Below are 27200 nucleotides of genomic sequence, written 5' to 3' on the forward strand. Positions count from 1 at the left end.
CGCTGCTTACACAGAGTCGGTGCTCGTTGGTCTCCCGCCGTCAAACACGCCGATGTGTGCTGCACAGCGGGAGACCAACGAGCAAAAAATGAAACAGAACAGTGTGTAATGATCAGCGATTTCACAGCAGGGGTCAGGTCGCTGCTTAGTGTCACACACAGCGAGATCGCTGATGAGGTCACTGGTACGTCACAAAACCTGTGACTCTGCAGCGATCTCGCTAGCGATCTCGCTATGTGAGAAGTACCCCTTAGAACTAGCATAAGTAATTATAAAAACAATTCACTTTGTCTCTTGCAGGACCTGTGTGAGGTCATACCCATGTGACCAGAAGGGGCGGGGCCTCAGCCAACAAAGCTGGATACCAGGTCACATGGGTGTGACCTCACACAGGTCCTGCAAGAGACAAAGTGAATTCTTTGTATAATACTTATGCTAATTCTAACAGAGGGAGGGGATAACTATAAATATATTATCTGATCCTCAGCTGCTGTCACTCAACAAGTAGCTAACTTTATAAACTTTACTTTCTTGGATTTCAAAACCTAAACATCCAAGCTGACCACTACAGACAGGTATGTTAAGAATCAGCCTGATAGTGCCAGTATAGCACTGGCTTTAGGTTATATACGAAAATACTGGTGATTGGTTCTTTTTAAGCCGCAGATAGAGCCCCCGAATCAGGGGAGTGCAATATATATAATGGGTCTCATATAGAAAGTAACAGGGATCACACATTATAAAGGGCTAAGCTGTGTTACGGGGCCATAATGAAAATATGGGATCCTGGGGTATCAGGGTTAAGGTTTTATCTTTGGCGGGAGATGGTGACTAATCAGATATCACAGGAAGGAGCATTTTATGCTTCTGAACAGGAATGTATCGGGAGACATCTCCATTATGGTTCGTTGCACACCATTCCACATAGGATACAACAAAACTAGAGATCTGAGATGCGGCTCCCAGATCTTCCAAGCAGCTCCAACATGTAAATGTTACGCACGGTTGAAGGTTGAGCAGCTAAAAAGTGACCTTGTATCATCAGAAGCGGATTATGGAAACAGACTCTTCAAACCTGGAGGAGATGGAAGAGACGAAAGACGGGTAAAATATCTTTTAACTCGGCTCCTCTGATGGCAAACGGCCAGAGATCTTGTTCGCAATCCCAATTTACCAAAAATAACAACGTAGATAGTACGGGGAGGGAAGATGAAGACCAACAACAAACACATCAAGGAAAGGCCTGCAGGGCCCGTTCAGAGGCAAAGTTACTCAAAATACATTTTTTTCCCATAGAAAATTGTGAAACAGCAGGTAGGGTGTGTAAAAAAACAAAAAAAAGACCCAAACATTCAGGTCTCCTTTAAGTTCTATAATGACCCAAGCATAGGACAAGGTGACCTATGGCAAAGCAAAAAAAACGACCATCTGCAGTAAGAGCTCAAGACAAAAAAAAACATTTTGGCATGTGTAGAAACATGTATTATTGTGCATGAATTTATGGAAGTGTGTAAAAGCACGCCTGCATACATGTGCATGCTTCGCCTGCATAGGTGCAGGGAAGTACCAAGCGATTGGCGAAAGGGAAGGGAAACCCTGTGTCTAGGGAAGAGGGAGATGGTGACCTCTGACCAAGCCTACTGCTGGGCCCTGGCTTCCCTCACCACCCTATATAGGTTCCTCACCTATGCGCTGAGCCGGATACCTGACCCTAGCTAACCCTAAAGAAGGGAGAGGATGGGATGAGTTGACTAATCAACCCCACTAAGCTCTAAAGAAGACACAGGGATAACAGACAGCGGAAAAGTTAACAAGTAACTTATCTCCAGATGACTCCGGGAGAGGAACTGCAACAACAACAAAGTTTCTCCAGATGTATGCAAGCCGCCTACTTGCACTGAAGACTTGATAAAAGTATAAGAACTATACAGAGTAATAGGAAGTGAAGGTATATAAAGACACCAAGGGAACTGCTGATGAAAAGCAGCTGAAAGACTGAGGAAATCCGCAGGGTCCTAAAGGGAAAGGGATGAAAACCAAACAGAAATAATAGAAGGTCAGGGAGCAGTTTGCGCATCCAAACATTGTGACCTTCTATAGCCGGACACCAGAGTCTGGTCTGTCACCCGTGACATATATGTGTGTGCTTGTGTGTAAGACATTTTACTGTCTTGTGTAGGGGCATGCATATAAGAGCATTACTATATGTGTAAAAAAATTGTTTAAAAGAACAGAGAGTCCTCAGTGGTTGATACCTTTTAATGGCTAACTGAAAAGATGGTAATAATTGCAAGCTTTCGAGACTACTCAGGTCTCTTCATCAGGCATGGTATAACACAACTTTTTGTTATACCATGCCTGATGAAGAGACCTGAGTAGTCTCGAAAGCTTGCAATTATTACCATCTTTTCAGTTAGCCATTAAAAGGTATCAACCACTGAGGACTCTCTGTTCTTTTAAACAATTTTTTTATCTCTACTGGCTAACACGGTACAAAGATATATTTTACTTATATGTGTAAAAACATGCCTGCATGTGTAGACGTATGTATGAAATAGCCTGACTGTTTGTGTAGCAGAATGTGTCTAATAGCATGTCCATGTGTAGAAGGAAATGCTATAGGATGGATTGTATGTAGCCTTTGGAGCGCATGTGCCATGACTTTTAGGCTAAGTTCACACATCCTGTGTTTTGCATCAGTCACAATCCGTAGCCTTGAGGAATTACGGAATCCTGCAAAATATTTTGCAGGAATCCTGTATTTCCCCATAGACTTCTATTAGCGACGGATTGCGACCGATGACCCTGCGTTGCATCCGCTGCGTCGCGGTCCGTCGTTTTTGACTGACCGCCGAGCGGGGAGCAACGCAGAATGTAACGTTTTTCGGGCCGTCAAAATTAACGCGCCGCGCAGGAATCCGTCGCCATCCGTCAAGCTTGTAATGCATGTCTATGGTGCTGGATTCCGTCGTAATCCGTCTTACAACGGAATCCAGCGCAGGATTCCGTCATGCTCTACTGAGCATGCCCAGCATGCTTGGCACGCCCACTGGGCTGTCCCAAACACAGACGGATCATGACTGATCCGTCAAAAAACGGACGCACAGCGGATGTAACGGACGCAACTGATCCGTTTTTTCACAGGATTCCTGTGAAAGGAATCCTGTGAAAAACACATCAGTTGCATCAGTTGACATCTTGAAAATGACTGATCCGTTGCTGACGGACCTGACGGATTGAAAACACAGGATGTGTGAACTTAGCCTAACCTGCAAAATATTTTGCAGGAATCCTGTATTTCCCCATAGACTTCTATTAGCGACGGATTGCAACTGATGACCCTGCGTTGCATCCGCTGCGTCGCGGTCCGTCGTTTTTGACTGACCGCCGAGCGGGGAGCAACGCAGAATGTAACGTTTTTCGGGCCGTCAAAATTAACGTGCCGCGCAGGAATCCGTCGCCATCCGTCAAGCTTGTAATGCATGTCTATGGTGCTGGATTCCGTCGTAATCCGTTTTACAACGGAATCCAGCGCAGGATTCCGTCATGCTCTACTGAGCATGCCCAGCATGCTTGGCACGCCCACTGGGCTGTCCCAAACACAGACGGATCATGACTGATCCGTCAAAAAACGGACGCACAGCGGATGTAACGGACGCAACTGATCCGTTTTTTCACAGGATTCCTGTGAAAGGAATCCTGTGAAAAACACATCAGTTGCATCAGTTGACATCTTGAAAATGACTGATCCGTTGCTGACGGACCTGACGGATTGAAAACACAGGATGTGTGAACTTAGCCTTACCGTAATTCCCCAAGGCGACGGATTGTGACTGATGCAAAACACAGGATGTGTGAACTTAGCCTAACAACAAAAAAGCATCGTGCAGTTATAGGACTCATCCCATTGTGTGTCCTCAGGAGTGCATCGCTTTCCAGGCAGCCGATGTTTCGGGGGCGGCTGCTCTGCTACCTGACTGACTGTTCTCACTGGTGGCAGCGTTTCCCACCATACTGTCTAAGGCTACTTTCACACATCCGGATTTTTGCTCTGCGGCACAATACGGCGTTCTGCAGAAAAACTGCAACCGGCTTTTGTAACGCCGGTTGCGGTTTTTTTTGCATAGACTTACATTAGTGCCATATTCTGCCGCAGGGGCTTGCGTTCGGTCCGGTTTTTGCCGCATGCGGCAAATTTAGCCGATGCCGCGGCCGGATCGAACGTTCCCTGCAACGTTTTTTGCTCCGGCAAAAAACACCGCATCGCGCCGCATCCGGCCGCTGCGGCGCATTTTTCAATGCATACCTATGGAGGCAGGATGCGGCAAAAACCGCATCCGCTCGCCGCATGCGGTTTTTTCCACTGCGCATGCTCAGTAGCATGCCGCAACCGGAAAAAAACGGACGGGCCGCATGTAAAAACTTATGCAAAGGATGCGGTGTTTTCGCCGCATCCGTTGCATAGTTTTCACAGCCGGATTGAGCCGCAGTGCTCAAACCGGATGTGTGAAAGTACCCTAATATCATAGACTGGTTATCATCTCTGCACATATCTTAGTGCTGAGCTTGGTTATGTTGGTGTATCTACCCCACCGAGCCATGTTTATTTATTTTACTCACTTATACAGTGTGTCCACCCATCTCCTGTATACACCGCACCTATATACAGTGTGTCCACCCATGTCCTGTATACACCGCACCTATATACAGTGTGTCCACCTGTCACGCTCCCCGGGTCCTTGGCTTCCCTCCCCGGGTCCTCTGCTCCGCTCCCCGGGTCCTCAGCCCCGCTCCCCGGCTCACCTGCCACGCTCCCCGCTCTCCAGCCTCCGGTCCCCGTCCTTCCCAGGCCCCCTGGTCCCCGATCGCGGCGCCCGACGGCTTCCCAGGTCCTGGCCGGCTCCCCTGCGTCCTCTTCTCAGCCTCCTTCCCTGGCTTCTGGCACCCGGGCTGCGCGCATGCGCATTAGGGCGCGCGCGCGGTCACTGACCCTTTCTTAAAGGGCCAGCGTCCATTAACAGGTAATGAGGCTAATCAGGTACAGGGTATAAAGGGGTGTATTGTCCAAGGGGGCGGGGCCTGATCTTCGTGTTCCCTAAGCTAGGAGTCAGGTCTCCTGGTGTTTCAGTGCATGTACTCACCTATCTCTCTTTGTAGAGCCGTGCTTGCCTCGCCATCCAGTCTGCCGCATCCTGAACCCCGAACGCTGTCCTTCTGCCATCCTGACAGTCCGCACCATCTCGGATCCCTGCGGTGACCCGTCATCTTGCTCCCAAGGTTCCGGACCCCGCCTGACATCATCTCGGCTTCCGAACCTGAGCTGCGTCACCCGGACCACCACCCATAACTCCGTGGTCCCAGGGACTTCTCCGCTATTCCCGTGTGCAAGGACTGTTCTGCTGTTTCTAGTGTTCCAGCTGCCGGACTCTTTCCTACCATCTAGGAGTTCGGTCCAGTGGATCCACCTCCTGGGCCTGCCCGTACACCTGGCCGTGACAGTAAGATCAGGCCATGGATCCCGCTGCAGCACTATTGGCCCTGCAAGAGGAACTCCAACGCCAGCGTGAAGTCCAGACCCGCATGCTGCAATTTATGACCTCCGTGGACACCCGCCTGTACACGTTACACGCATCAATGACGCCTGCGGCAACCAGGTCCCCCACTAGGCAATCCACGGCTCCCGCACCAGTGGCAGCCGCGTCGGATGCCTCCCGACTCCGTTTGGCGTCACCACCTCGTTATGCTGGAGATCCCAAGACCTGCAGGGGCTTCATAAACCAATGTTCCCTTCATTTCACGCAGCTGCCACATCTGTTCGCCTCCGACCAAGCCAAGGTCGCCTTTATAATGTCTCACCTGGAGGGCGAGGCACTGGCGTGGATGAACCCCTTGTGGGAGAAGGAGGACCCCATGACCAAGGATCTTCAAGAGTTCCTGCAGGCCTTTCGCAGTACCTTTGACGAGCCGGGACGCGCCTCTGCGTCTGCTTCATCACTTCTCCGCCTACGTCAAGGAACACTGACGGTGGGCCAATACGCCATCCGTTTCCGCACTTTGGCTTCTGAACTCGGGTGGAATAATGAGGCCCTGACAGCCGCCTTCTGGGAAGGACTTTCGAGTCGCATCAAAGATGAGTTGGCGGGTCGTGACGTGCCCTCCACCCTAGATGCCCTGATTGCCCTAGCAACTCGTGTGGACATTCGTTTTCAGGAGCGCTCCAAAGAGCTGTCTCGGGAGAGACGTCCGGTACGACATTCCCCTCCTCCACAGAAGCCCTCCGTATCGCAGTCATCAACAGCTGGGATTCCCGTCCACGAGCCCATGCAGATCGACCGAGTACGGCAATCTGAACAACGTCGAGCAGAGCGGCTCGCCAAGGGCCTCTGCTTTTACTGCGGAGAGGACACTCACCTCCTACGCTCCTGTCCGGAAAGGCCGGGAAACTCCAAAGCCTAGGGTTGGTAGGAGAGGCCACCCTAGGTGCTGGGACTCTCTCAGACCCGGTTATGTGGACTGTGCAAGTGTCAACGGGAGAGACGCGCTTCACGGCTGAGGCATACCTCGACTCTGGAGCAGCAGGCAATTTCATCCAGCAGGCCACGGTGGACAAGTACCAGCTGCCTGTTACTCTACTCGAGAAGCCCCTAGTGATTGCCTCTGTGGATGGGAGACCCCTCTCTGATACCATCTCCTGGGTCACCAGACCGGTCGAACTGCGTATCGGTGCCCTGCACACCGAGAACATCACTCTCTACGTCCTTCCACACATGTCCCACCAGATCCTGCTGGGACTTCCCTGGTTGCGGACACACGAACCATCAGTCAGCTGGGGTACTGGCGAAATCACCCGATGGGGTTCTGCTTGTCATGAGAAGTGTCTGAAGTCCATACAACCTATCCGACGACCTCCGGTTCCAGAGAACCTACCGGAACTGCCCTCGGCCTATTGGTCCTTCGCAGACGTTTTTGACAAGAAGGAGTCTGAGGTACTTCCGCCACACCGTCCCTACGATTGTGCCATCGACCTGCTCCCAGGAACAACACCACCTTGAGGACGGATATATCCGTTGTCTCCGGCCGAAACCAGGGCCATGTCCACCTACATCACGGAAAGCCTGGCAAAGGGATTCATCCGGAGATCCTCCTCTCCTGCGGGAGCAGGCTTCTTCTTCGTGAAGAAGAAAGAGGGTGACCTACGCCCATGCATCGACTACCGGGGTCTAAATCAGATCACCGTCAAAAACAAGTACCCTCTGCCGCTCATCCCCGAATTGTTCGACCGGCTCAGAGGAGCCCGTGTGTTCACCAAGCTGGATCTTCGTGGTGCCTACAACCTAGTTCGTATCCGCTCTGGGGACGAATGGAAGACCGCGTTTAATACTCGCGATGGGCACTATGAATACTGCGTGATGCCCTTCGGCCTGTGTAACGCACCAGCAGTCTTCCAAGAATTGGTGAACGACATATTCCGGGACCTCCTCTACGTCTGTGTCGTAGTTTATCTGGATGACATCCTTATCTTCTCTCCGGACCTCCAGACCCATAGAGAGAACGTACAGCTGGTTCTGCAAAGACTGAGGGAGAATCGTCTTTACGCCAAATATGAGAAGTGCGTCTTTGAGCAGTCTTCTCTCCCTTTCCTGGGATACATCATCTCGGGCACTGGACTGCAGATGGATCCAAAGAAGGTCTCCTCCATACTCAACTGGCCTCCTCCTTCTGGACTGAAGGCAATCCAACGGTTCCTGGGATTCGCCAACTACTACCGCCAGTTTATCCCTCACTTCTCTGCCCTGACTGCTCCTCTCTCCGCTTTGACCAAAAAGGAGGCTAATCCAAAGGACTGGTCACCTGCGGCCGACGCCGCGTTTTGCTCCCTGAAGCGAGCATTTGCCTCCGCTCCTGTACTCCACCGTCTGGAGTTAAACCGCCAGTTCACCTTGGAAGTGGATGCCTCCTCCTCGGGGGCTGGAGCAGTGCTCATGCAGAAATCCTCCTCCGGCAAGATGGTGACTTGCGGTTTCTTCTCCAAGAGCTTCTCCGCGCCGGAACGTAATTACACCATCGGTGACCGAGAACTATTGGCGGTCAAACTGGCTCTGGAGGAGTGGCGCTACCTCCTGGAAGGAGCAGTGTACCCTGTGATTATCTACACGGACCACAAGAACCTGGAATACCTGCGGTCCGCTCAGCGACTGAACCCACGGCAAGCCAGGTGGTCCTTATTCTTTGCCAGGTTTGACTTCCAGCTCCATTTCAGACCCGCGGACAAGAATGTACGCGCTGATGCCTTGTCTAGGTCTTTCGTGCCCATGGAGCAGGAGGAAGAGACTACCCAACCTATCATCCCTCCTAGCAAGATTATTCCGGTGGCCCCTGTCACTCTGGCCCAGATACCGCCCGGGAAGACCTATGTCTCTGAGACTGACAGGCAAAAAGTGTTACACTGGGGTCATGCCTCCAAAACAGCCGGTCATGCAGGCCAGAAGAGAACATGGGGTGCGATTGTACGCCATTACTGGTGGCCATCCCTTCGCACGGACATCGCTGCTTATGTCTCTGCCTGCTCCTCTTGTGCCAGGAACAAGACGCCCAAACACCTGCCCTATGGCCGTCTTCTGCCTCTGCCTATACCCTCAGTTCCGTGGCAACACATAGCGATGGATTTTATTACGGACTTGCCATTATCCTCCGGACACACAGTCATATGGGTCGTGGTGGACCGGTTCTCCAAAATGGCTCACTTCGTCCCTATGGCCGGACTGCCCTCTGCTCAGGAACTCGCGGAAGCCTATATACATCACATCTTCCGCTTGCATGGCTTTCCATCCCACATCGTGTCCGACAGAGGAACTCAGTTCACCTCCCGCTTCTGGAGGGCGCTCTGCAAGCATCTGGGAGTGACTCTGGACTTTTCTTCTGCTTACCATCCTCAGTCTAATGGCCAAGTGGAGAGGGTCAATCAAATCTTGACATCCTTCTTACGTCACTATGTCAACGCCCATCACGACGACTGGTCCACGCTTCTGCCTTGGGCTGAATTCTCACATAACCACCATATCAGTGAGTCGTCCTCCAAATCTCCCTTCCATGTCGTTTACGGACTTCAGCCCTCCGTTCCATTGCCTATATCCCCTTCTTCGGATGTCCCTGCGGCTGATACTGTAGCCCGTGACTTCGCTACCATTTGGGACTCTGTCAAGGCGTCCCTTGGACGCGCTTCCCAGCGGATGAAGAAACACGCTGACAAGAGGCGTCTGGACCCTCCGTGTTTCTCTCCTGGTGACCTGGTCTGGCTTGCTTCCCAGTACATCCGATTGAAGATACCTTCCTACAAGCTGGGTCCTCGCTACATCGGGCCGTTTAAGGTCCTCAGCAAGATCAATGAGGTCTCCTACAAGCTACAGCTCCCGGCCACGATGAGGATTCCCAACTCTTTCCACGTCTCCCTGCTCAAGCCGGTCGTCCTTGGTCCCTTCTCCGCTGCTGCCAGTCCGGCTCCTCCACCTATTGCCGATGACGACATCTATGCGGTAAGGGATATCGTGGCCATGAAGACCGTTCGAGGTCGTCAGTTCTTCCTGGTGGACTGGGAGGGGTATGGTCCTGAGGATAGGTCCTGGGAGCCCAGGGAGAACGTGGGCACTCCTCTGATCCGTGCCTTCATGTCCCGGTTGCGGGGAGGGGGGCGTGGGGGGGGGGGGTACTGTCACGCTCCCCGGGTCCTTGGCTTCCCTCCCCGGGTCCTCTGCTCCGCTCCCCGGGTCCTCAGCCCCGCTCCCCGGCTCACCTGCCACGCTCCCCGCTCTCCAGCCTCCGGTCCCCGTCCTTCCCAGGCCCCCTGGTCCCCGATCGCGGCGCCCGACGGCTTCCCAGGTCCTGGCCGGCTCCCCTGCGTCCTCTTCTCAGCCTCCTTCCCTGGCTTCTGGCACCCGGGCTGCGCGCATGCGCATTAGGGCGCGCGCGCGGTCACTGACCCTTTCTTAAAGGGCCAGCGTCCATTAACAGGTAATGAGGCTAATCAGGTACAGGGTATAAAGGGGTGTATTGTCCAAGGGGGCGGGGCCTGATCTTCGTGTTCCCTAAGCTAGGAGTCAGGTCTCCTGGTGTTTCAGTGCATGTACTCACCTATCTCTCTTTGTAGAGCCGTGCTTGCCTCGCCATCCAGTCTGCCGCATCCTGAACCCCGAACGCTGTCCTTCTGCCATCCTGACAGTCCGCACCATCTCGGATCCCTGCGGTGACCCGTCATCTTGCTCCCAAGGTTCCGGACCCCGCCTGACATCATCTCGGCTTCCGAACCTGAGCTGCGTCACCCGGACCACCACCCATAACTCCGTGGTCCCAGGGACTTCTCCGCTATTCCCGTGTGCAAGGACTGTTCTGCTGTTTCTAGTGTTCCAGCTGCCGGACTCTTTCCTACCATCTAGGAGTTCGGTCCAGTGGATCCACCTCCTGGGCCTGCCCGTACACCTGGCCGTGACACCACCCATATCCTGTCCACCGCCATTAACTTGAGAACGGCGGCAGCTATAGGCATAGAAGTGGTGTCTAGGTATAGTAAAGTAGCCATGGGCTACGCAATGAAACCAGCTATAGCGCCACCTGGTGGAAAACAACGGAGTTAGCATTTTTATCTCGAAAACGGAACAGGATAGAGAAAAAAAGTGAATTACAAAGTTGTAGGGCATCATCATTTCAATACGAATCAACACCTTGCATACAGAAATGCTATGATTAGAAGGTGTAAACCTCACAAGGCTGCGGACGTGAAGCGATACCTCATGGAGACCTGCCTACAAGTCATTGGGTATGGTGGCTGTGTGGAGTGGCCTCCACGCTCACCTGACCTGACCCCATTGGACTTCTTTCTGTAAGGTCACATCAAACAGCCGGTGTATGCGACCCCTCCACCAACATTGCAGGACCTACGACGACGTATCACAGATGCTTGTGCAAACGCGTCACCTACCATATTGCACAACGTGCAGCCAGATACAGTATGCTGTGCAGAGTCCAGATGTGCATTGCAGCTGACGGGGGCCACTTTCAGCATCAAAGTTACATGAGAGCCATATGCGTGACCAGCATTCAGTGTTTTGGGGGGAGGGGGGTCATGGGTTTCATATCATAGCATTTCTGTATGCAAGGTGTGGATTCGTATTGAATTGATGATGCCCTACAATTTTGTAATTCACTTTTTTTCTCTATCTCGTTCCGTTTTCGAGATAAAAATGCTAACTCCGTTGTTTTCCACCAGGTGGCGCTATAGGTGGTTTCATTGCGTAGCGCATGGCTACTTTACTATACCTAGACACCACTTCTATGCCTATAGCTGCCGCTGTTCTCAAGTTAATGGCGGTGGACAGGATATGGGTGGACACACTGTATAGTGCTATTAATTCCACAGCGCTTTACGGCTTCACATTCTAGAGCTTAGTACTCAACTTGCTTTTGTTACCATGTCATAGTGCTAAAGATTCGCTCTGTGTAAGGACTTCTTACCATCCCGATACATTCCTCACTGCAAAGGTCAAAGAAATTGTCATGGTGGAGGGAACCAGAAAGTGAACGACACCAGAATCCCACATGTCGTCTGTGGGATTCTGGAAGATTTCCAGTAGGGTCCTCAGTCTGAATTGCTGAACAGTATATTAAGGGGGCTTTACACGCTACGATATCGTTAATGTTTTATCGTCGGGGTCACGTTGTTAGTGACGCACATCCGGCGTCATTAACGATATTGCAGCGTGTGACACTTACCAGTGACCTTAAGCGACCTCAAAAATGGTGAAAATCGTTCACCATGGAGAGGTCGTCCCAAACTCAAAAATCGGTAAGGGTTGTTTATCCATGTTGTTCATTGCTCATGCGGCAGCACACATCGCTATGTGTGACACCGCAGGAGCGAGGAACGTCTCCTTACCTGCCACCGGCCGCACTGCGGAAGGAAGGTGGGCGGGATGTTACGTCCCGCTCATCTCCGCCCCTCCGCTTTGATTGGCCGGCCGCTTAGTGACGTAGCGGTGACGCCGAACGTCCCTCCCCCTTGAGGGAGGGATTGTTCGGCAGTCACAGCGACGACGACGACCAGGTAAGTGCGTGTGACGCTGCCGTAGCGATAATGTTCGCAGCGGCAGCGATCACACGATATCACATGGGCGACGGGGGCGGGTACTTACACGCTCGATACCGCTAGAAATTGCTAGCAATATCGTAGCGTGTAAAGCCACCTTTACTCTGCAATGTCAGACATTGTACATGTACCTAAAGAATATGCTGGCGCTATATAAACTGAATTATTATTACTCCTTTATATGCTGAACAGAACTGATATCTACCACTTGTACGGCCACTGCTTTATGTATCTGCAATAATACAGTGGCTCCAGAGCAGGAATCAGAGCTCTGCAAATGGAGTTTGACTATAATTCTTCAGAAGACTTAAAAAAAAAAAAAGAAAATCAGACAATATTTCAGAAGCAAATAGACAAAATACATTTGGCCCATAAAGAGAGAACCAATATTCTGATAGTCAGGACCCATTAGCTTCAAGCTATGCCACCGTTCATAGATAGATAGAGAAATGGATATACTATAGCTAGATAGGTAGATAGATAGATAGAGAGATAGATAGATAGATGATAGATAGATAGATAGATAGATAGATAGATGATAGATAGAGGGATAGATAGATAGATAGAGGGATAGATAGATAGATAGATAGATAGATGATAGATAGATAGATAGATAGATAGATAGATAGATAGAGGGATAGATAGAGGGATAGATAAGAGATAGCAAGATGTAAGGAGAAAGAGAGACAGAGATAGAGAGAGAACTAGAGAGAGAGAAAGCGAGAACGATAGAAAAAGAGAATGTGAGAGATAGAGAGAAAGATAGAACAAGAGACAGAGAAGATGCTAGAGAGAAACGAGAGAAAGAGAAAATGAGACAGAGAATGAGAGAGTGATAGAGAGAAAGAAAGCAAGAAAAATAGAGAAAGAGCACAAAATAGAAAGATAGAAAAACAAATATACCGTAGCTAGAGAGAATGAGAGAGAGAACGAGAGAGAACAAGAACAAGAGAGAATGAACAAGAGAGAACAAGAACGAGAGAGAACATGAACGAGAGAAAACAAGAAAAAAAAGAGAATGAGAGAGAATGAACAAGAGAGAGAAAACAAGAGAGAACGAGAGAGAACAAGAAAGAGAGAGAGAACAAGAACAAGAGAGAGAACAAGAACGAGAGAGAGAAAGAGAGAGAACAAGAAAGAGAGAGAACAAGAACAAGAGAGAGAACAAGAACGAGAGAGAGAAAGAGAGAGAACAAGAAAGAGAGAGAACAAGAACAAGAGAGAGAACAAGAACGAGAGAGAAAGAGAGAGAACAAGAACGAGAGAGAGAACAAGAATGAGAGAGAGAACAAGAACGAGAGAGAGAACAAGAACGAGAGAGAGAACAAGAACGAGAGAGAGAACAAGAACGAGAGAGAGAACAAGAACGAGAGAGAGAACAAGAACGAGAAAGAGAACAAGAACAAGAGAGAGAACAAGAACGAGAGAGAGAACAAGAACGAGAGAGAGAACAAGAACAAGAGAGAGAACAAGAACGAGAGAGAAAGAGAGAAAAAGAACAAGCGAGAACGAGAGAATGAACGAGAGAGAGAACGAGAGAGAATGAACAAGAGAGAAAACAAGAGAGAATGAGAGAGAACAAGAACGAGAGAGAGAACAAGAACGAGAGAGAGAACAAGAACGAGAGAGAGAACAAGAACGAGAGAGAGAACAAGAACGAGAGAGAGAACAAGAACGAGAGAGAGAAAGAGAGAGAACAAGAAAGAGAGAGAAAAAGAACAAGAGAGAGAACAAGAACGAGAGAGAGAGAGAAAGAGAGAGAACAAGAAAGAGAGAGAACAAGAACAAGAGAGAGAACAAGAACGAGAGAGAAAGAGAGAGAACAAGAACGAGAGAGAGAACAAGAACGAGAGAGAGAACAAGAACGAGAGAGAACAAGAACGAGAGAGAGAACAAGAACGAGAGAGAGAACAAGAACGAGAGAGAGAACAAGAACAAGAGAGAGAACAAGAACGAGAGAGAGAACAAGAACGAGAGAGAGAACAAGAACAAGAGAGAGAACAAGAACGAGAGAGAGAAAGAGAGAAAAAGAACAAGCGAGAACGAGAGAGAATGAACGAGAGAGAAAACGAGAGAGAATGAGAGAGAACAAGAACGAGAGAGAGAACAAGAACGAGAGAGAGAACAAGAACGAGAGAGAGAACAAGAACGAGAGAGAGAACAAGAACGAGAGAGAGAACAAGAACGAGAGAGAGAACAAGAACGAGAGAGAGAACAAGAACGAGAGAGAGAACAAGAACGAGAGAGAGAACAAGAACGAGAGAGAGAAAAAGAACGAGAGAGAGAACAAGAACGAGAGAGAGAACAAGAACGAGAGAGAGAGAAAAAGAACAATAGAGAACGAGAGAATGAACGAGAGAGAGAGAGAACGAGAGAGAATGAACAAGAGAGACGAGAGAGAATGAACAAGAGAGAGAAAAGAAGAGCAAACGAGAGAGAACAAGAACGAAAGAGAACGAGAGAGAACAAGACCGAGAGAGAGCACAAGAACGAGAGAGAGAAAGAGAGAAAAAGAACAAGCGAGAACGAGAGAATGAACGAGAGAGAGAACGAGAGAGAATGAACAAGAGAGAGAACGAGAGAGAATGAACAAGAGAGAGAAAAGAAGAGAGAATGAGAGAGAATAAGAACGAGAAAGAACAAGAACGAGAGAGAGAACAAGAATGAGAGAGAGAAAAAGGACAATAGAGAACGAGAGAGAAAAAGAGAAAATGAATAAAAGAGAGAAAACAAGAGAGAACGAGAGAGAACAAGAACGAGAGAGAATGAATGAGAGAGAAACAAGAGAGAATGAATGAGAGAGAATGACCGAGAGAGAAACGAGAGAGAATGAACAAGAGAAAACAAGAGAGAACGAAAGAGAACAAGAACGAGAGAGAACAAGAACGAGAAAGAATGAACGAGAGAGAGAACGAGAGAAAATGAACAAGAGAGGACGAGAGAGAACAAGAACGAGAGAGAATGAACAAGAGAGAAACAAGAGAAAATGAACACGAGAGAGAAAACAAGAGAGAACGAGAGAGAACAAGAACGAGAAAGAATGAACGAGAGAGAATGAACGAGAGAGAATGAACAAGAGAGGACGAGAGAGAACAAGAACGAGAGAGAATGAACAAGAGAGAAACAAGAGAAAATGAACACGAGAGAGAAAACAAGAGAGAACGAGAGAGAACAAGAACGAGAGAGAATGAAAGAGAGAGAAACGAGAGAACAAGAGTGAACACGAACAAGAGAGAATGAACAAGAACGAGAGAGAACAAGAATGAGAGAGAATGAACGAGAGAGAGATCGAGAGAAAATGAACAAGATAGAGAAAACAAGAGAGAACGCGAGAGAACAAGAACGAGAAAGAATGAACGAGAGAGAGAACGAGAGAAAATGAACAAGGTAGAGAAAACAGAGAACGAGAGAGAACAAGAACGAGAGAGAATGAACAAGAGAGAAACAAGAGAAAATGAACACGAGAGAGAAAACAAGAGAGAACGAGAGAGAACAAGAACGAGAGAGAATGAATGAGAGAAACGAGAGAACAAGAGAGAATGAACAAGAGAGAATGAACAAGAACGAGAGAGAACAAGAATGAGAGAGAACAAGAACGAGAGAGAGAAAAAGAACGAGAGAGAGAGAAAGAGAGAATGAGAGAGACAGATAAAGAGAACGAGAGAGGGAATGAGAGAGAAAAAGATTGAGAGAGCAAAAGCACAAGAAACATAGAAAGGGAGAAAGAGAGCTACAGAAAGAAAACGAGATAGACAGACAGAGACAGATAGAGAGAGGATAGATAGATAGATAATTAAATAGAATCATAGATCGAGGGATAGATAGGCAGATAGATAAATAGATTACAGCAGCACTTTTCATGTAATGAATGGTTGAAAGCCCCCAAGGTTATCCACAAAAGCTCTTCTATACAAATGCAAAAAAGTGTTACATGGGTGATTAAAATCCATTTCATCACCATCCGTCTTTGAAGTGATGCCCCCGTTTTTTGGATTTAGATAAATATACCGTCTACATAAATAATATATACTAAATATACATTTATGAATATACATTGATTAATATATACATAGATAATATCTAGATAGAGAATATATACATATATACTGTAATATATTTATAGATAAATCACTTAATATATACATTATAAAGAATGATACATTATAGCCAGATAGATATTCTATGCATGGATTGACCTGAGTCACTTACACTTTCCCTGTAATATCTGCAGTACCTCAATCTGCCACTAGTCTGCTGAATATGCTCATTGCTGAGTCCCATCAGTAGATATCACAGGAGGGCACATCAATGTCACCTAAACGTTCAGTTATTTTTATTTATGAAGAACAGTAAGTGTTGGGTTTCTATGGAGCGTTCTGGGGATGGAGTCTTCCCTTATCAGGAGTGTAATAATGCCGAGGGAGCAGATTGTCCTCTATATAAACCCCTCAGTGAGCTCTTGGTAAGTTCTGACTCCAGACTGGATCACAAGCCGCAGTCCATTCACTTCTACAACTGGACTATATTTTCAATTCTAGAAGATCTTTTCGTCAAGAGCAGCGCTAACAGGTTAGTATCCCGACTAAGCACACGTTTCTACCAATATCACAGGTGATGGTAGAAGATAAGATATACTTAAGGCCGCTTTACACGCTACGATTTACCTGACGATATGTCGTCGGGGTCACGGTTTTCATGACGCACTTCCGTCATCGTTGGCGACGTCGTTTGCTTATAACACCTACGTGCGACTCCAAACGATTGCACATAGGGTGAAAATCCTTGATCGTTGACACGTCGTTCAAAATATTGTTCGTCGTTTGGAACGCAACAGACATATTGCTACGTTTGACACCCTGCAAACGACGAACAACATCCACACGACCGCCTTGGTCAAACAATATATTGCTGAACGATGTCGCGTCGTTTCTGAGATGGGTACGTGTGACCGCTACAAAACGACCTATGAGCGATCTCGGCAAATCGTAACAATGATCTGGGTGTGTCACATCACTAACAAGATCACTAACGATATGATCGTGTGTAAAGCCGTCTTAAAGCACGACACATGCACCATAGGACGAAACATGAGCTGAAGCATTAATAATGATATTATACTTAGACAATTATCTATGAATTTATATCCAGGTCATTGCATATTTAAAAAAAAAACCTTTTAGAACAATATATTTTTTATTTTCATACAGACCACATCAACCATGGGAGACGGAGAAATGGCGGTTTTTGGGGAGGCAGCTCCGTACCTCCGGAAATCAGAAAAGGAGAGATTGGAGGCTCAGAACAAACCATTTGATGCCAAGAACAATTGCTTTGTGGACGATGCCAAAGAACTGTATGTGAAAGGTCTGATCACCGCCCGCGACAGTGGCAAAGCCACTGTGAAAACAGACGATGGCAGGGTACACAGTATATGTATTCATTTATTACAAGAAAATAACATTTATTAACATAAAATATGATCTCCAAATAATAAAAAGTACAAAAAAAGTAAATAAAACTTCCATAGACTAAATATCCAGCTTAACCTTTTTTCCAGGATGTCACCGTTAAGGACACCCAAGTTTACCCGCAAAATCCTCCCAAGTTCGATAAAATTGAAGACATGGCCATGTTGACTCACCTGAACGAGGCGTCTGTGCTGTATAACCTCAAAGAGCGTTACGCAGCCTGGATGATCTACGTACGTTTTCCTTTCTTTGTACAGATCACAAAACTAAATGCAACATTGTACACTGCTCGCCCTATATAAATCATATTTGGAAATAATGTCTTTATTCTGTAATTCCAGACCTACTCCGGCCTCTTCTGCGTCACCGTCAACCCCTACAAGTGGCTTCCGGTGTACAACCCCGAAGTGGTCGCCGGCTACAGAGGAAAGAAGCGTCAGGAGGCCCCACCACACATCTTCTCCATCTCTGATAACGCCTATCAGTTCATGTTGACAGGTCATTTTTACTTTTTACGTTACGTTATTCGACTTTCCAAAGTTTTATCTGAACTGATGACTTAGATTTTCCTTTTTAATTGCAGATCGTGAAAACCAGTCAATCCTGATTACGTAAGTGCAAGATGGAGCTGATTCCGGCGTACATGTTCTTATACTTTGTTGCAATGTTTTACTCACATATCTTTCTTGTAATCAGCGGAGAATCCGGTGCCGGAAAGACTGTAAACACCAAGCGTGTCATCCAATACTTCGCAACAATTGCAGTTGCAGTTACGGGGGATTCACAAAAGAAGAAGGAGTCAAGTAGCAGCATGCAGGTAAAAATCTAAATTGTGTACATGTACTATATACAAGAGAGTGTTGGACTATTCATAAATATGTACAGTTCTTTTCCTAGAATACCTTAGATCATTGTGGCCAAAAGCTTCTATTTTAACCTCATTGGTCCAAAATGCATCAGACTTGTTTAGATGATCTTTTGCAGACTTCTGACACTGAATTTTATAGTGAGGACACAGGAGAGGTTTTAGTCTGATGACTCTTCCATGAAGACCATATTTGTGCAGGCGTCTCTGAACAGTAGAACAATGTACCACAACTCCAGAGTCTGCTAAATCTTCCTGAAGGTCTTTTGCAGTCATGCAGGGGTTCTGATTTGCCTCTCTAGTAATTCTATGAACAGCTCTCACAGACATTATGCTTGGTCTTCCAGACCTTATCTTGACCTCCACTGTTCCTGGTAACGGCCATTTCCTTATTGCATTTCAAACTGAGGAAAGGGCAACTTGAAAACTCTTTGCTATCTTCTTATAGCCTTCGCCTGCTTTTTGGGCCTCCACCACTTTCAGAGTGCTAGGCAGCTGCTTAGAAGAATCCATGGCTGCTAATTTTTTGGAACAAAGTTAGAGGAGGCTGTGTTTTTATAAAGCTGTGAAATTTGCATCAGCTGGTGAGCAAACCATAACCCTAACAGGCTAACTAAGGTCTGAAGCCTTGGTCAGAGTTATCTAAGATCACAAATCTCCAAGGGTGTCCAAACATTTGCATTGGCCCATATTCCTTTTTCTATTTTATTTATTTTTTGCCTAAAATATAAAGGAAATGTGTCATCTTTAACTTTATGCCTTTTAGTGATCATTTCTTCTTCAACTAGCTTAACTGTTCCCAATAACAGTCATTTTGACCAGGGGCGTCCAAAGGTTTGCATGCCACTATACATCCCAAAATATGGTGATCAGGAGATGGTCAGAATTAAACCCCATCTCATTCCTTCCTATTATCAGGGAACACTGGAAGATCAAATCATCCAGGCCAACCCTCTGCTGGAAGCCTTTGGCAATGCCAAAACTGTGAGAAATGACAACTCCTCTCGTTTTGTAAGTATCCCAAATATTACTAGTGTTTTCTACGATTTTTTTATACCATGTATTTTAATTACATTTCAATGACAAACTCTTTAGGGTAAATTCATCAGAATCCACTTTGGAACTACAGGAAAATTGGCCTCCGCCGATATTGAGGCTTGTAAGTTTTATGTTAAAATTGAGTTTTGGACATTTCGTGGTTGTCTTCTTACCATCGCTGACCTGTAATATCACTCATATATAGACCTGCTGGAGAAGTCCAGAGTAACCTTCCAGCTATCGGCAGAAAGGAGCTACCACATCTTCTACCAGATCCAGACGAACAAGAGGCCAGAGATTGTTGGTGAGTTATTTTAGATCCATTTGTACAAACTTCAGGTTGACGATGACTTGTGGATTTATATCGAGCACCACTTCTTCCTAGAAATGCTTCTAATTACCACAAACCCATACGACTACCCCTTCATCAGCCAAGGTGAAATTTCTGTGAAGAGCATTGATGACGTAGAGGAGTTTATGGCCACAGACGTAAGACAAATATAGTTTCCCCCAGATACTCTTTTTGTATAATTAGAAGCTTTGAGCATATAGCGACCTATATTATATATATATTTATTACAGAGCGCCATCGATATTCTGGGCTTCACACCCGATGAAAAGAACGGCATCTACAAGATGACCGGCGCAGTCATGCACCACGGTAACATGAAATTCAAGCAAAAGCAAAGAGAGGAACAAGCTGAACCCGATGGCACAGAAGGTAAGTAAATAATGATATACGCGGCTTCTTTAAACTGTTAGATACAGCCACTATAAATGATGATTCCTGCCTCCTTAGTTGCTGATAAGATTGGCTACCTGATGGGTCTGAACTCTGCTGATCTTCTGAAGGCTTTGTGCTACCCAAGAGTCAAAGTTGGCAATGAATATGTCACCAAAGGACAAACCGTTCAACAGGTAAAAAGCGTTAGAGGAAAATAAGTATATAATACAACGAGTGATCTGTGGAAGTATGTACCGTAATAATTACCCATTTCTAGGTTTACAATGCCATTGGTGCCCTGACTAAGTCTGTCTTTGAGAAGCTTTTCTTCTGGATGGTCGCTCGTATCAACCAGCAGCTGGACACAAAACAGCCAAGACAGTACTTCATCGGTGTGCTGGATATCGCTGGATTTGAGATCTTTGATGTGAGCAGAATTATGATACAGACGACAGATTCTGTTTCCCACTATACACCAGTGTCTAAACGTTCATCCATACGATCTTTTCCAGTACAACAGTCTGGAGCAGCTCTGCATTAACTTCACCAATGAGAAACTGCAGCAGTTCTTCAACCATCACATGTTTGTCCTGGAACAAGAAGAGTACAAGAAGGAAGGCATTGACTGGGAATTCATTGACTTCGGTATGGATCTGGCTGCCTGCATTGAGCTCATTGAGAAGGTTGGTACCAGCTCTTCTTATTCGTTACTTAAAAACCCCACAAGACTTCTGAGCTTTAAGGGAACTTGTCCCCTGTTGCAACAATATGAAATACACCCATCAGTTTCTAGTCAACTTTAATAGCATTCCTGTAACCCCGCCATATAAATCCAGCAGTCCCACGTATCTAGGGAAATGCCTTTAATAATTGTCTTGTGCCATATGCTAATCAGTCTGAGTAGTCCGATGGGCACATCCTCTTTGCCTACAATTGCCATATCGCCTGCCTTGACTGACAATGACATGTCTTACAACATTCACACCGCCCATTCAAGTTTTGGACCTGTGCGTCAAGAAAGAAGACCTGTGCTCTAAGAAAGAAGACATGTATGCTAGGAAAGAAGACCTGTGTGCTAAGAAAGAAGACCTTTGCGCTAAGAAAAAGACCTGTGCGTTTGAAAAGAAGACCTATGTACTAAGAATGAAGACCTGTGTACTAAGAAGACATGTACGCTAGGAAAGAACTATGCGTTAGGAAAGAAGACCTGTGCACTAAAAAAGAAGAAGACCTGTGCGCTAGGAAAGAAGACCGGTGCGCTAGGAAAGAAGACTCGTGCAAACACAACAGGCCAGGTGGCGCTTATGTTATCCATGTCAATCAAGGCAGGAGGGACAGTGATTTCGAGCCTAGTGGGGGAGTGGAGTATGGTCTGGTGATACCCATACCACTCAGCATCAATTAGCAGACACAACGGCAATTATGAAAGGCATTCTCCTAGGTATGACAGGCCACTGAGCTCATATAAATGGATCACAGGAAAGAGCTAAAAGTTGGTGAATAATACAGTTTATGTATGGAAAACATGGTGATAACTTTCGTTCTATGTTTATAGCCCATGGGTATCTTCTCAATCCTGGAGGAAGAGTGCATGTTCCCCAAAGCTACTGACACATCCTTCAAGAACAAACTCTATGACCAGCATCTTGGCAAGTGCAAGAACTTTGAGAAGCCCAAGCCGGTTAAAGGAAAGGCTGAAGCTCACTTCTCCTTGGTGCATTATGCCGGTACGGTGGATTACAACATCACTGGCTGGTTGGACAAGAACAAGGACCCGCTGAACGAGACTGTTGTCGGCCTCTACCAAAAATCCTCAGTGAAACTCTTGGCCTTCTTGTATTCCAGCTACGCTGGAGCTGATGGTAAGTGTACCACTGATGGAGGCAGTTATTAAGAGTGGTGGTATAGCATATGCAATATTCTTTAACTTCAAAATTAATTGATAATTTGTAGCTCCTGATGCTGGAGGAAAAGGTGGAAAGAAGAAGAAAGGGTCATCTTTCCAGACTGTCTCTGCTCTTTTCAGGGTAATGGCTTAATCAAAACAAGTGAAATTTAGTAATGTCCTATCATGTAGAAATGTGTGGAGTTCAACAACATCTTATTGTTCTTATTCCATAGGAAAATCTGAACAAGCTGATGACTAACCTGAGGAGCACTCACCCTCACTTTGTGCGTTGCCTGATTCCCAATGAGACCAAGACTCCGGGTAAAATCCCCTCTGCAAAAATATTAAATGACTATAATAAAATGTTCATATGCTTACGATTTTGTTAATTACTTCTATTGATTTCCTGCAGGTATCATGGAGAATCATCTGATCATCCACCAGCTGAGATGTAATGGTGTGCTGGAGGGAATCAGGATCTGCAGAAAGGGATTCCCCAGCAGAATCCTCTACGGTGACTTCAAGCAACGGTAAATGCTTGATCTTGGTCTTCGGTCACCTAAAAGGAATTCTTCCACTTAGGTGATCTTTTCTGGAGTTGAAACTGTTCATGCTATCATCTGATACCATAATTATGGTTTCTTTAATTCCTGGGGATCATCTCTTATCATTGGAAGACGCTCTTTGGTGTCATCAGAATTGTAGATCCGAGAATTCCACAGCATGAAGCACTCAATGTCTTTGGCTCACAAGGGTCTCAAGCTCGACACAAAGGGAATATCCATACACTAAAACCATTTATAATTATCTTGTAAAGTATTATTGTGATGTCTAATTCCACTATTTGTACTTGAACGGTTTTATTTTTTTTATGGTCGTCTTCAGTTACAAGATCCTCAATGCAAGTGCAATCCCAGATGGACAATTCATCGACAGCAAGAAGGCCTCGGAGAAACTCCTCGGTTCTATTGATGTGGATCATACCCAGTACAGGTTTGGACACACAAAGGTAAAGAAATACTATTTGGAATAATATACAAATTTAAGCAACTTAGAATAGATGTTATTAAGCTTTACATTTCTAATAGGTTTTCTTCAAAGCTGGTCTTCTGGGTACTCTGGAAGAAATGAGGGATGACAAGTTGGCACAAATCATCACTCGTACTCAGGCTTTGTGCAGAGGTTTCTTAATGAGAGTTGAATTCAAGAAAATGATGGAGAGAAGGTATTTAGCATTAAATCTTAAATAGAAGTATGAAAAATAAATATTGACAAACATTTTATATCTTATCAAGCGCGTTTTCTTTTCGCTTAGGGAAGCAATCTTTGTGATCCAGTACAATGTCAGGTCATTCATGAATGTTAAGCACTGGCCATGGATGAAGCTGTACTTCAAGATCAAACCTCTCCTGAAGAGTGCCGAGACCGAAAAGGAGATGGCCAACATGAAGGAAGAGTTTGCGAAGACCAAAGAAGCCCTTGCCAAGTCGGAAGCAAGGAGGAAAGAACTGGAAGGGAAAATGGTTGTTTTCCTACAAGAAAAGAATGACTTAATGCTGCAAGTGCAATCCGTAAGAAAAAAAACCAATCCCAAACAATTGGACAAGTTAATCATTTCTTGATGAAATTTTTATGTAAGTGTTAACTCCTTTCATTTTAGGAAGGAGAGAACTTGGCCGATGCAGAAGAAAGGTGTGAAGGTCTCATTAAGAACAAAATCAATCTGGAAGCCAAAATAAAAGAACTGACGGAAAGGCTTGAAGATGAGGAGGAAAGCAATGCCGAACTGACTGGCAAGAAGAGGAAATTGGAAGACGAGTGCTCAGAACTGAAGAAAGATATTGATGACTTAGAGCTGACATTGGCCAAAGTGGAGAAGGAAAAGCATGCCACGGAAAACAAGGTAAGGGCTTTTATTAGGCTTTTCAATAAATGCTATTAAATTACAAAAGCAAATGGATTTCTATCACAAGGTAGGTGTTTGGTTGGGCAATATGTCCATAACCACGAATACACCCCCATTAACATCCCAGTGCAGCTACATAATAAAAAGATTTATATACCAACTGATATGAAAGAAAGCCCCATCACTTAGGCTAAAGTGGATCTCCTTACTGTCTGAGGGCAAAGAAAAACAATGTTTTTTTCTCCCTAGTACTAATTTCCTAGCAGCAGGGCAGTGTCACTGGATAACTCATCCTTTATCTTTAGGTTAAAAACCTTACAGAAGAGTTGGCAGCATTGGATGAGAACATCTCAAGGATTTCGAAAGAGAAGAAGGGGCTCCAGGAGGCCCACCAACAAACTCTAGATGACCTGCAGGCTGAGGAAGACAAAGTCAGCACTTTGACCAAAGCAAAGAACAAACTTGAACAACAATTAGATGATGTGAGTTATCCTTACTTGTAATGTAGAAAATGTAGTATTAGAAACTTGAAAAAAAATCTTAATTTTATGTCTATTTAGCTGGAAGGATCTTTGGAACAAGAGAAGAAGCTTCGTCTTGACCTTGAAAGAGCCAAGAGAAAGCTCGAAGGAGATTTGAAGTTGTCTCAAGAAACAGTTATGGATCTTGAAAATGAGAAACAGCAAGCAGAAGAAAAACTTAAGAAGTTAGTATGTTTCACTTTTAGCATAAAAAGAATCTTAAAATGAATTTACTAACAAATATCCATTTTACAAACACAGAAAGGACTTTGAAATAAACCAACTGCAAGGAAAGATTGAAGATGAGCAGTCCCTGGGGTCTCAGCTGCAGAAGAAGATCAAGGAGCTGCAGGTATCGTGATATAATGAGTCAGCTTCACGTATCATACAGCTTCACGTAATCAGGTAGAAGGTAAAATAATCCTTTCATACTAGGCACGTATTGAAGAACTGGAGGAGGAGATCGAAGCTGAGCGTGCTGCTCGCGCAAAGGTTGAGAAGCAAAGGTCTGATCTCTCTAGAGAACTTGAGGAGATCAGTGAGAGGCTTGAAGAAGCTGGAGGTGCAACCTCAGCTCAGGTTGAGTTGAACAAGAAACGCGAGGCAGAGTTCCAGAAACTGAGACGCGACTTGGAAGAGTCCACACTCCAGCATGAAGCCACCTCTGCCGCCCTGCGCAAGAAGCATGCCGACAGCGTCGCCGAACTGGGAGAACAGATTGATAATCTCCAAAGAGTCAAACAGAAGCTGGAGAAGGAGAAGAGCGAGCTGAAGATGGAGATTGACGACCTTGCCAGCAACTTGGAGAATGTCTCAAAATCAAAGGTATAAGAGCCACTCTCTAGAAATGTTGACTATATTTATTTTAGATGACCACTTAAAACTTAAAAGTAAATCTTGCGTCTTCCCTTAAAAGGCCAACCTTGAAAAAGTAAGCCGTGTTCTTGAGGACCAACTCAATGAATTTAAGGTTAGAAATGAAGAGCACCAACGTCTCAATAATGACCTCTCAGCTCAAAGAGCTCGCTTCCAGACAGAAAATGGTATGGAATTCAAAAATATATTAATGTTAAACTATTCACCATATTATTTACCAGCTTCCATTTTTCGGATCTATATAGTTTATCCTTTTTGAACTTCATTTCATATTAGGTGAACTCTCCCGTCAACTAGAGGAAAGGGAATCGCTTATTTCTCAACTGACCAGAGGAAAACAAGGATTTACACAACAGGTTGAAGAACTCAGGAGGCAACTCGATGAGGAAACCAAGGTGGATAAAGTTAACATTCTTATGTTCCACGACCATAAAAATTGCATAAATTCTCAATTGTTTATTTAGTAACAAGTTCACTACTTATAATTTTGATATTGTGTGATGTCCATGTCAATGCAGTTTAATATATTGATCAATACTTTATATTAATAGGCCAAGAATGCTCTCGCCCACGGGCTGCAATCTGCTCGGCATGACTGCGATTTGCTCCGAGAGCAATATGAGGAGGAGCAAGAGGCAAAGGCAGAACTTCAAAGATCTCTGTCCAAGGCCAATGGTGAAGTAGCACAATGGAGAACCAAATATGAGACTGATGCCATTCAGCGCACAGAGGAACTGGAAGAGGCCAAGTATGATTGTATAGGACAGATTATATGGATGGCACAACAGATAGGTATCTAGAGTAACTCAGATTCCAACTAATCACCTTCAGAAAGAAGCTTGCGCAACGTCTCCAGGAAGCCGAGGAGCAAGTAGAGGCTGTAAACTCCAAATGTTCCTCTCTGGAGAAGACCAAACAGAGGTTGCAGGCCGAAGTAGAGGACCTGATGGTTGACGTTGAGAGGGCAAATAGCACGGCCGCTGCTCTAGATAAAAAGCAGAGGAACTTTGATAAGGCAAGATCTGCATATAAAATTCATGGATCAATAAAAAAAATATCTTAATTCTTGATGTTATATAAATTAATGGATCTCTCTGCGCAGGTCCTTGTTGAATGGAAACAAAAATATGAGGAAGGTCAGGCCGAGTTGGAGGAAGTTCAAAAAGAAGCCCGTAGCCTGAGCACTGAGATCTTCAAGATGAAGAACGCCTATGAGGAAGCGTTAGAACAAATTGAAACCTTGAAACGGGAAAACAAAAACTTGCAGCGTAAGCATTTTACCTCACTAATGGCACACAATTTACACACACACACACACACGTTAGGCTGCATACGAGTTTGCATATTACCCTAAAACACAAACAGTTGTGAAATCCTTTAGTATAAATGAATGAACATCTGAGAATGTCATCCAACCATAAAATGAATCAATATGGATACAAAAATATATGTCAATCTGATACCCATTTGAGAGACGCGTTTCTCAAAGTATTCTATGCAAATACAAATTTATCTGCTTACATACGGGTTTCTATAATACAAATAGATACGACAAGCACACCACAAAATTGTGTCACGAAACAGACCTCTAAGTTTGCATTTTTCATTACAGAGGAGATTTCCGAACTGACCGAACAGATAGGAGAATCAAACAAGAGCATCAATGAGCTGGAGAAATCCAAAAAGCAAGTCGAACAGGAGAGGAGTGATCTGCAAGCCTCCTTGGAGGAAGCGGAGGTGTTAAATCAAAAAGTTCTAAACTTTTATTATTTAAATTA

General features: G+C 45.6%; 1 protein-coding gene across 1 annotated transcript in view; it reads left to right on the plus strand.

Moving 5' to 3' along the window:
- The first annotated feature begins 538 nt into the window (after positions 1-538).
- LOC142251605 (myosin-4-like) overlaps positions 539-27200 on the plus strand; it is a 28583-nt gene continuing 1921 nt past the window's right edge. The window contains exons 1-32 of the mRNA XM_075324564.1: positions 539-575; positions 17344-17556; positions 17694-17837; positions 17946-18102; positions 18188-18215; positions 18301-18421; positions 19388-19480; positions 19565-19628; positions 19713-19811; positions 19893-19996; positions 20090-20228; positions 20307-20425; positions 20509-20658; positions 20744-20914; positions 21787-22093; positions 22185-22258; positions 22353-22440; positions 22532-22649; positions 23005-23128; positions 23208-23344; positions 23435-23690; positions 23780-24022; positions 24331-24507; positions 24586-24731; positions 24808-24898; positions 24982-25371; positions 25463-25589; positions 25699-25817; positions 25974-26170; positions 26254-26437; positions 26525-26690; positions 27035-27159. Of these exons, the coding sequence (XP_075180679.1) occupies positions 17356-17556; positions 17694-17837; positions 17946-18102; positions 18188-18215; positions 18301-18421; positions 19388-19480; positions 19565-19628; positions 19713-19811; positions 19893-19996; positions 20090-20228; positions 20307-20425; positions 20509-20658; positions 20744-20914; positions 21787-22093; positions 22185-22258; positions 22353-22440; positions 22532-22649; positions 23005-23128; positions 23208-23344; positions 23435-23690; positions 23780-24022; positions 24331-24507; positions 24586-24731; positions 24808-24898; positions 24982-25371; positions 25463-25589; positions 25699-25817; positions 25974-26170; positions 26254-26437; positions 26525-26690; positions 27035-27159 (4659 nt within the window). The 5' untranslated portion in view covers positions 539-575; positions 17344-17355. The remainder of the gene's footprint in view (positions 576-17343; positions 17557-17693; positions 17838-17945; positions 18103-18187; positions 18216-18300; positions 18422-19387; positions 19481-19564; positions 19629-19712; positions 19812-19892; positions 19997-20089; positions 20229-20306; positions 20426-20508; positions 20659-20743; positions 20915-21786; positions 22094-22184; positions 22259-22352; positions 22441-22531; positions 22650-23004; positions 23129-23207; positions 23345-23434; positions 23691-23779; positions 24023-24330; positions 24508-24585; positions 24732-24807; positions 24899-24981; positions 25372-25462; positions 25590-25698; positions 25818-25973; positions 26171-26253; positions 26438-26524; positions 26691-27034; positions 27160-27200) is intronic.

Source organism: Anomaloglossus baeobatrachus, chromosome 9, assembly GCF_048569485.1.
Source record: "Anomaloglossus baeobatrachus isolate aAnoBae1 chromosome 9, aAnoBae1.hap1, whole genome shotgun sequence".
In the NCBI taxonomy this organism is placed as follows: domain Eukaryota; kingdom Metazoa; phylum Chordata; class Amphibia; order Anura; family Aromobatidae; genus Anomaloglossus; species Anomaloglossus baeobatrachus.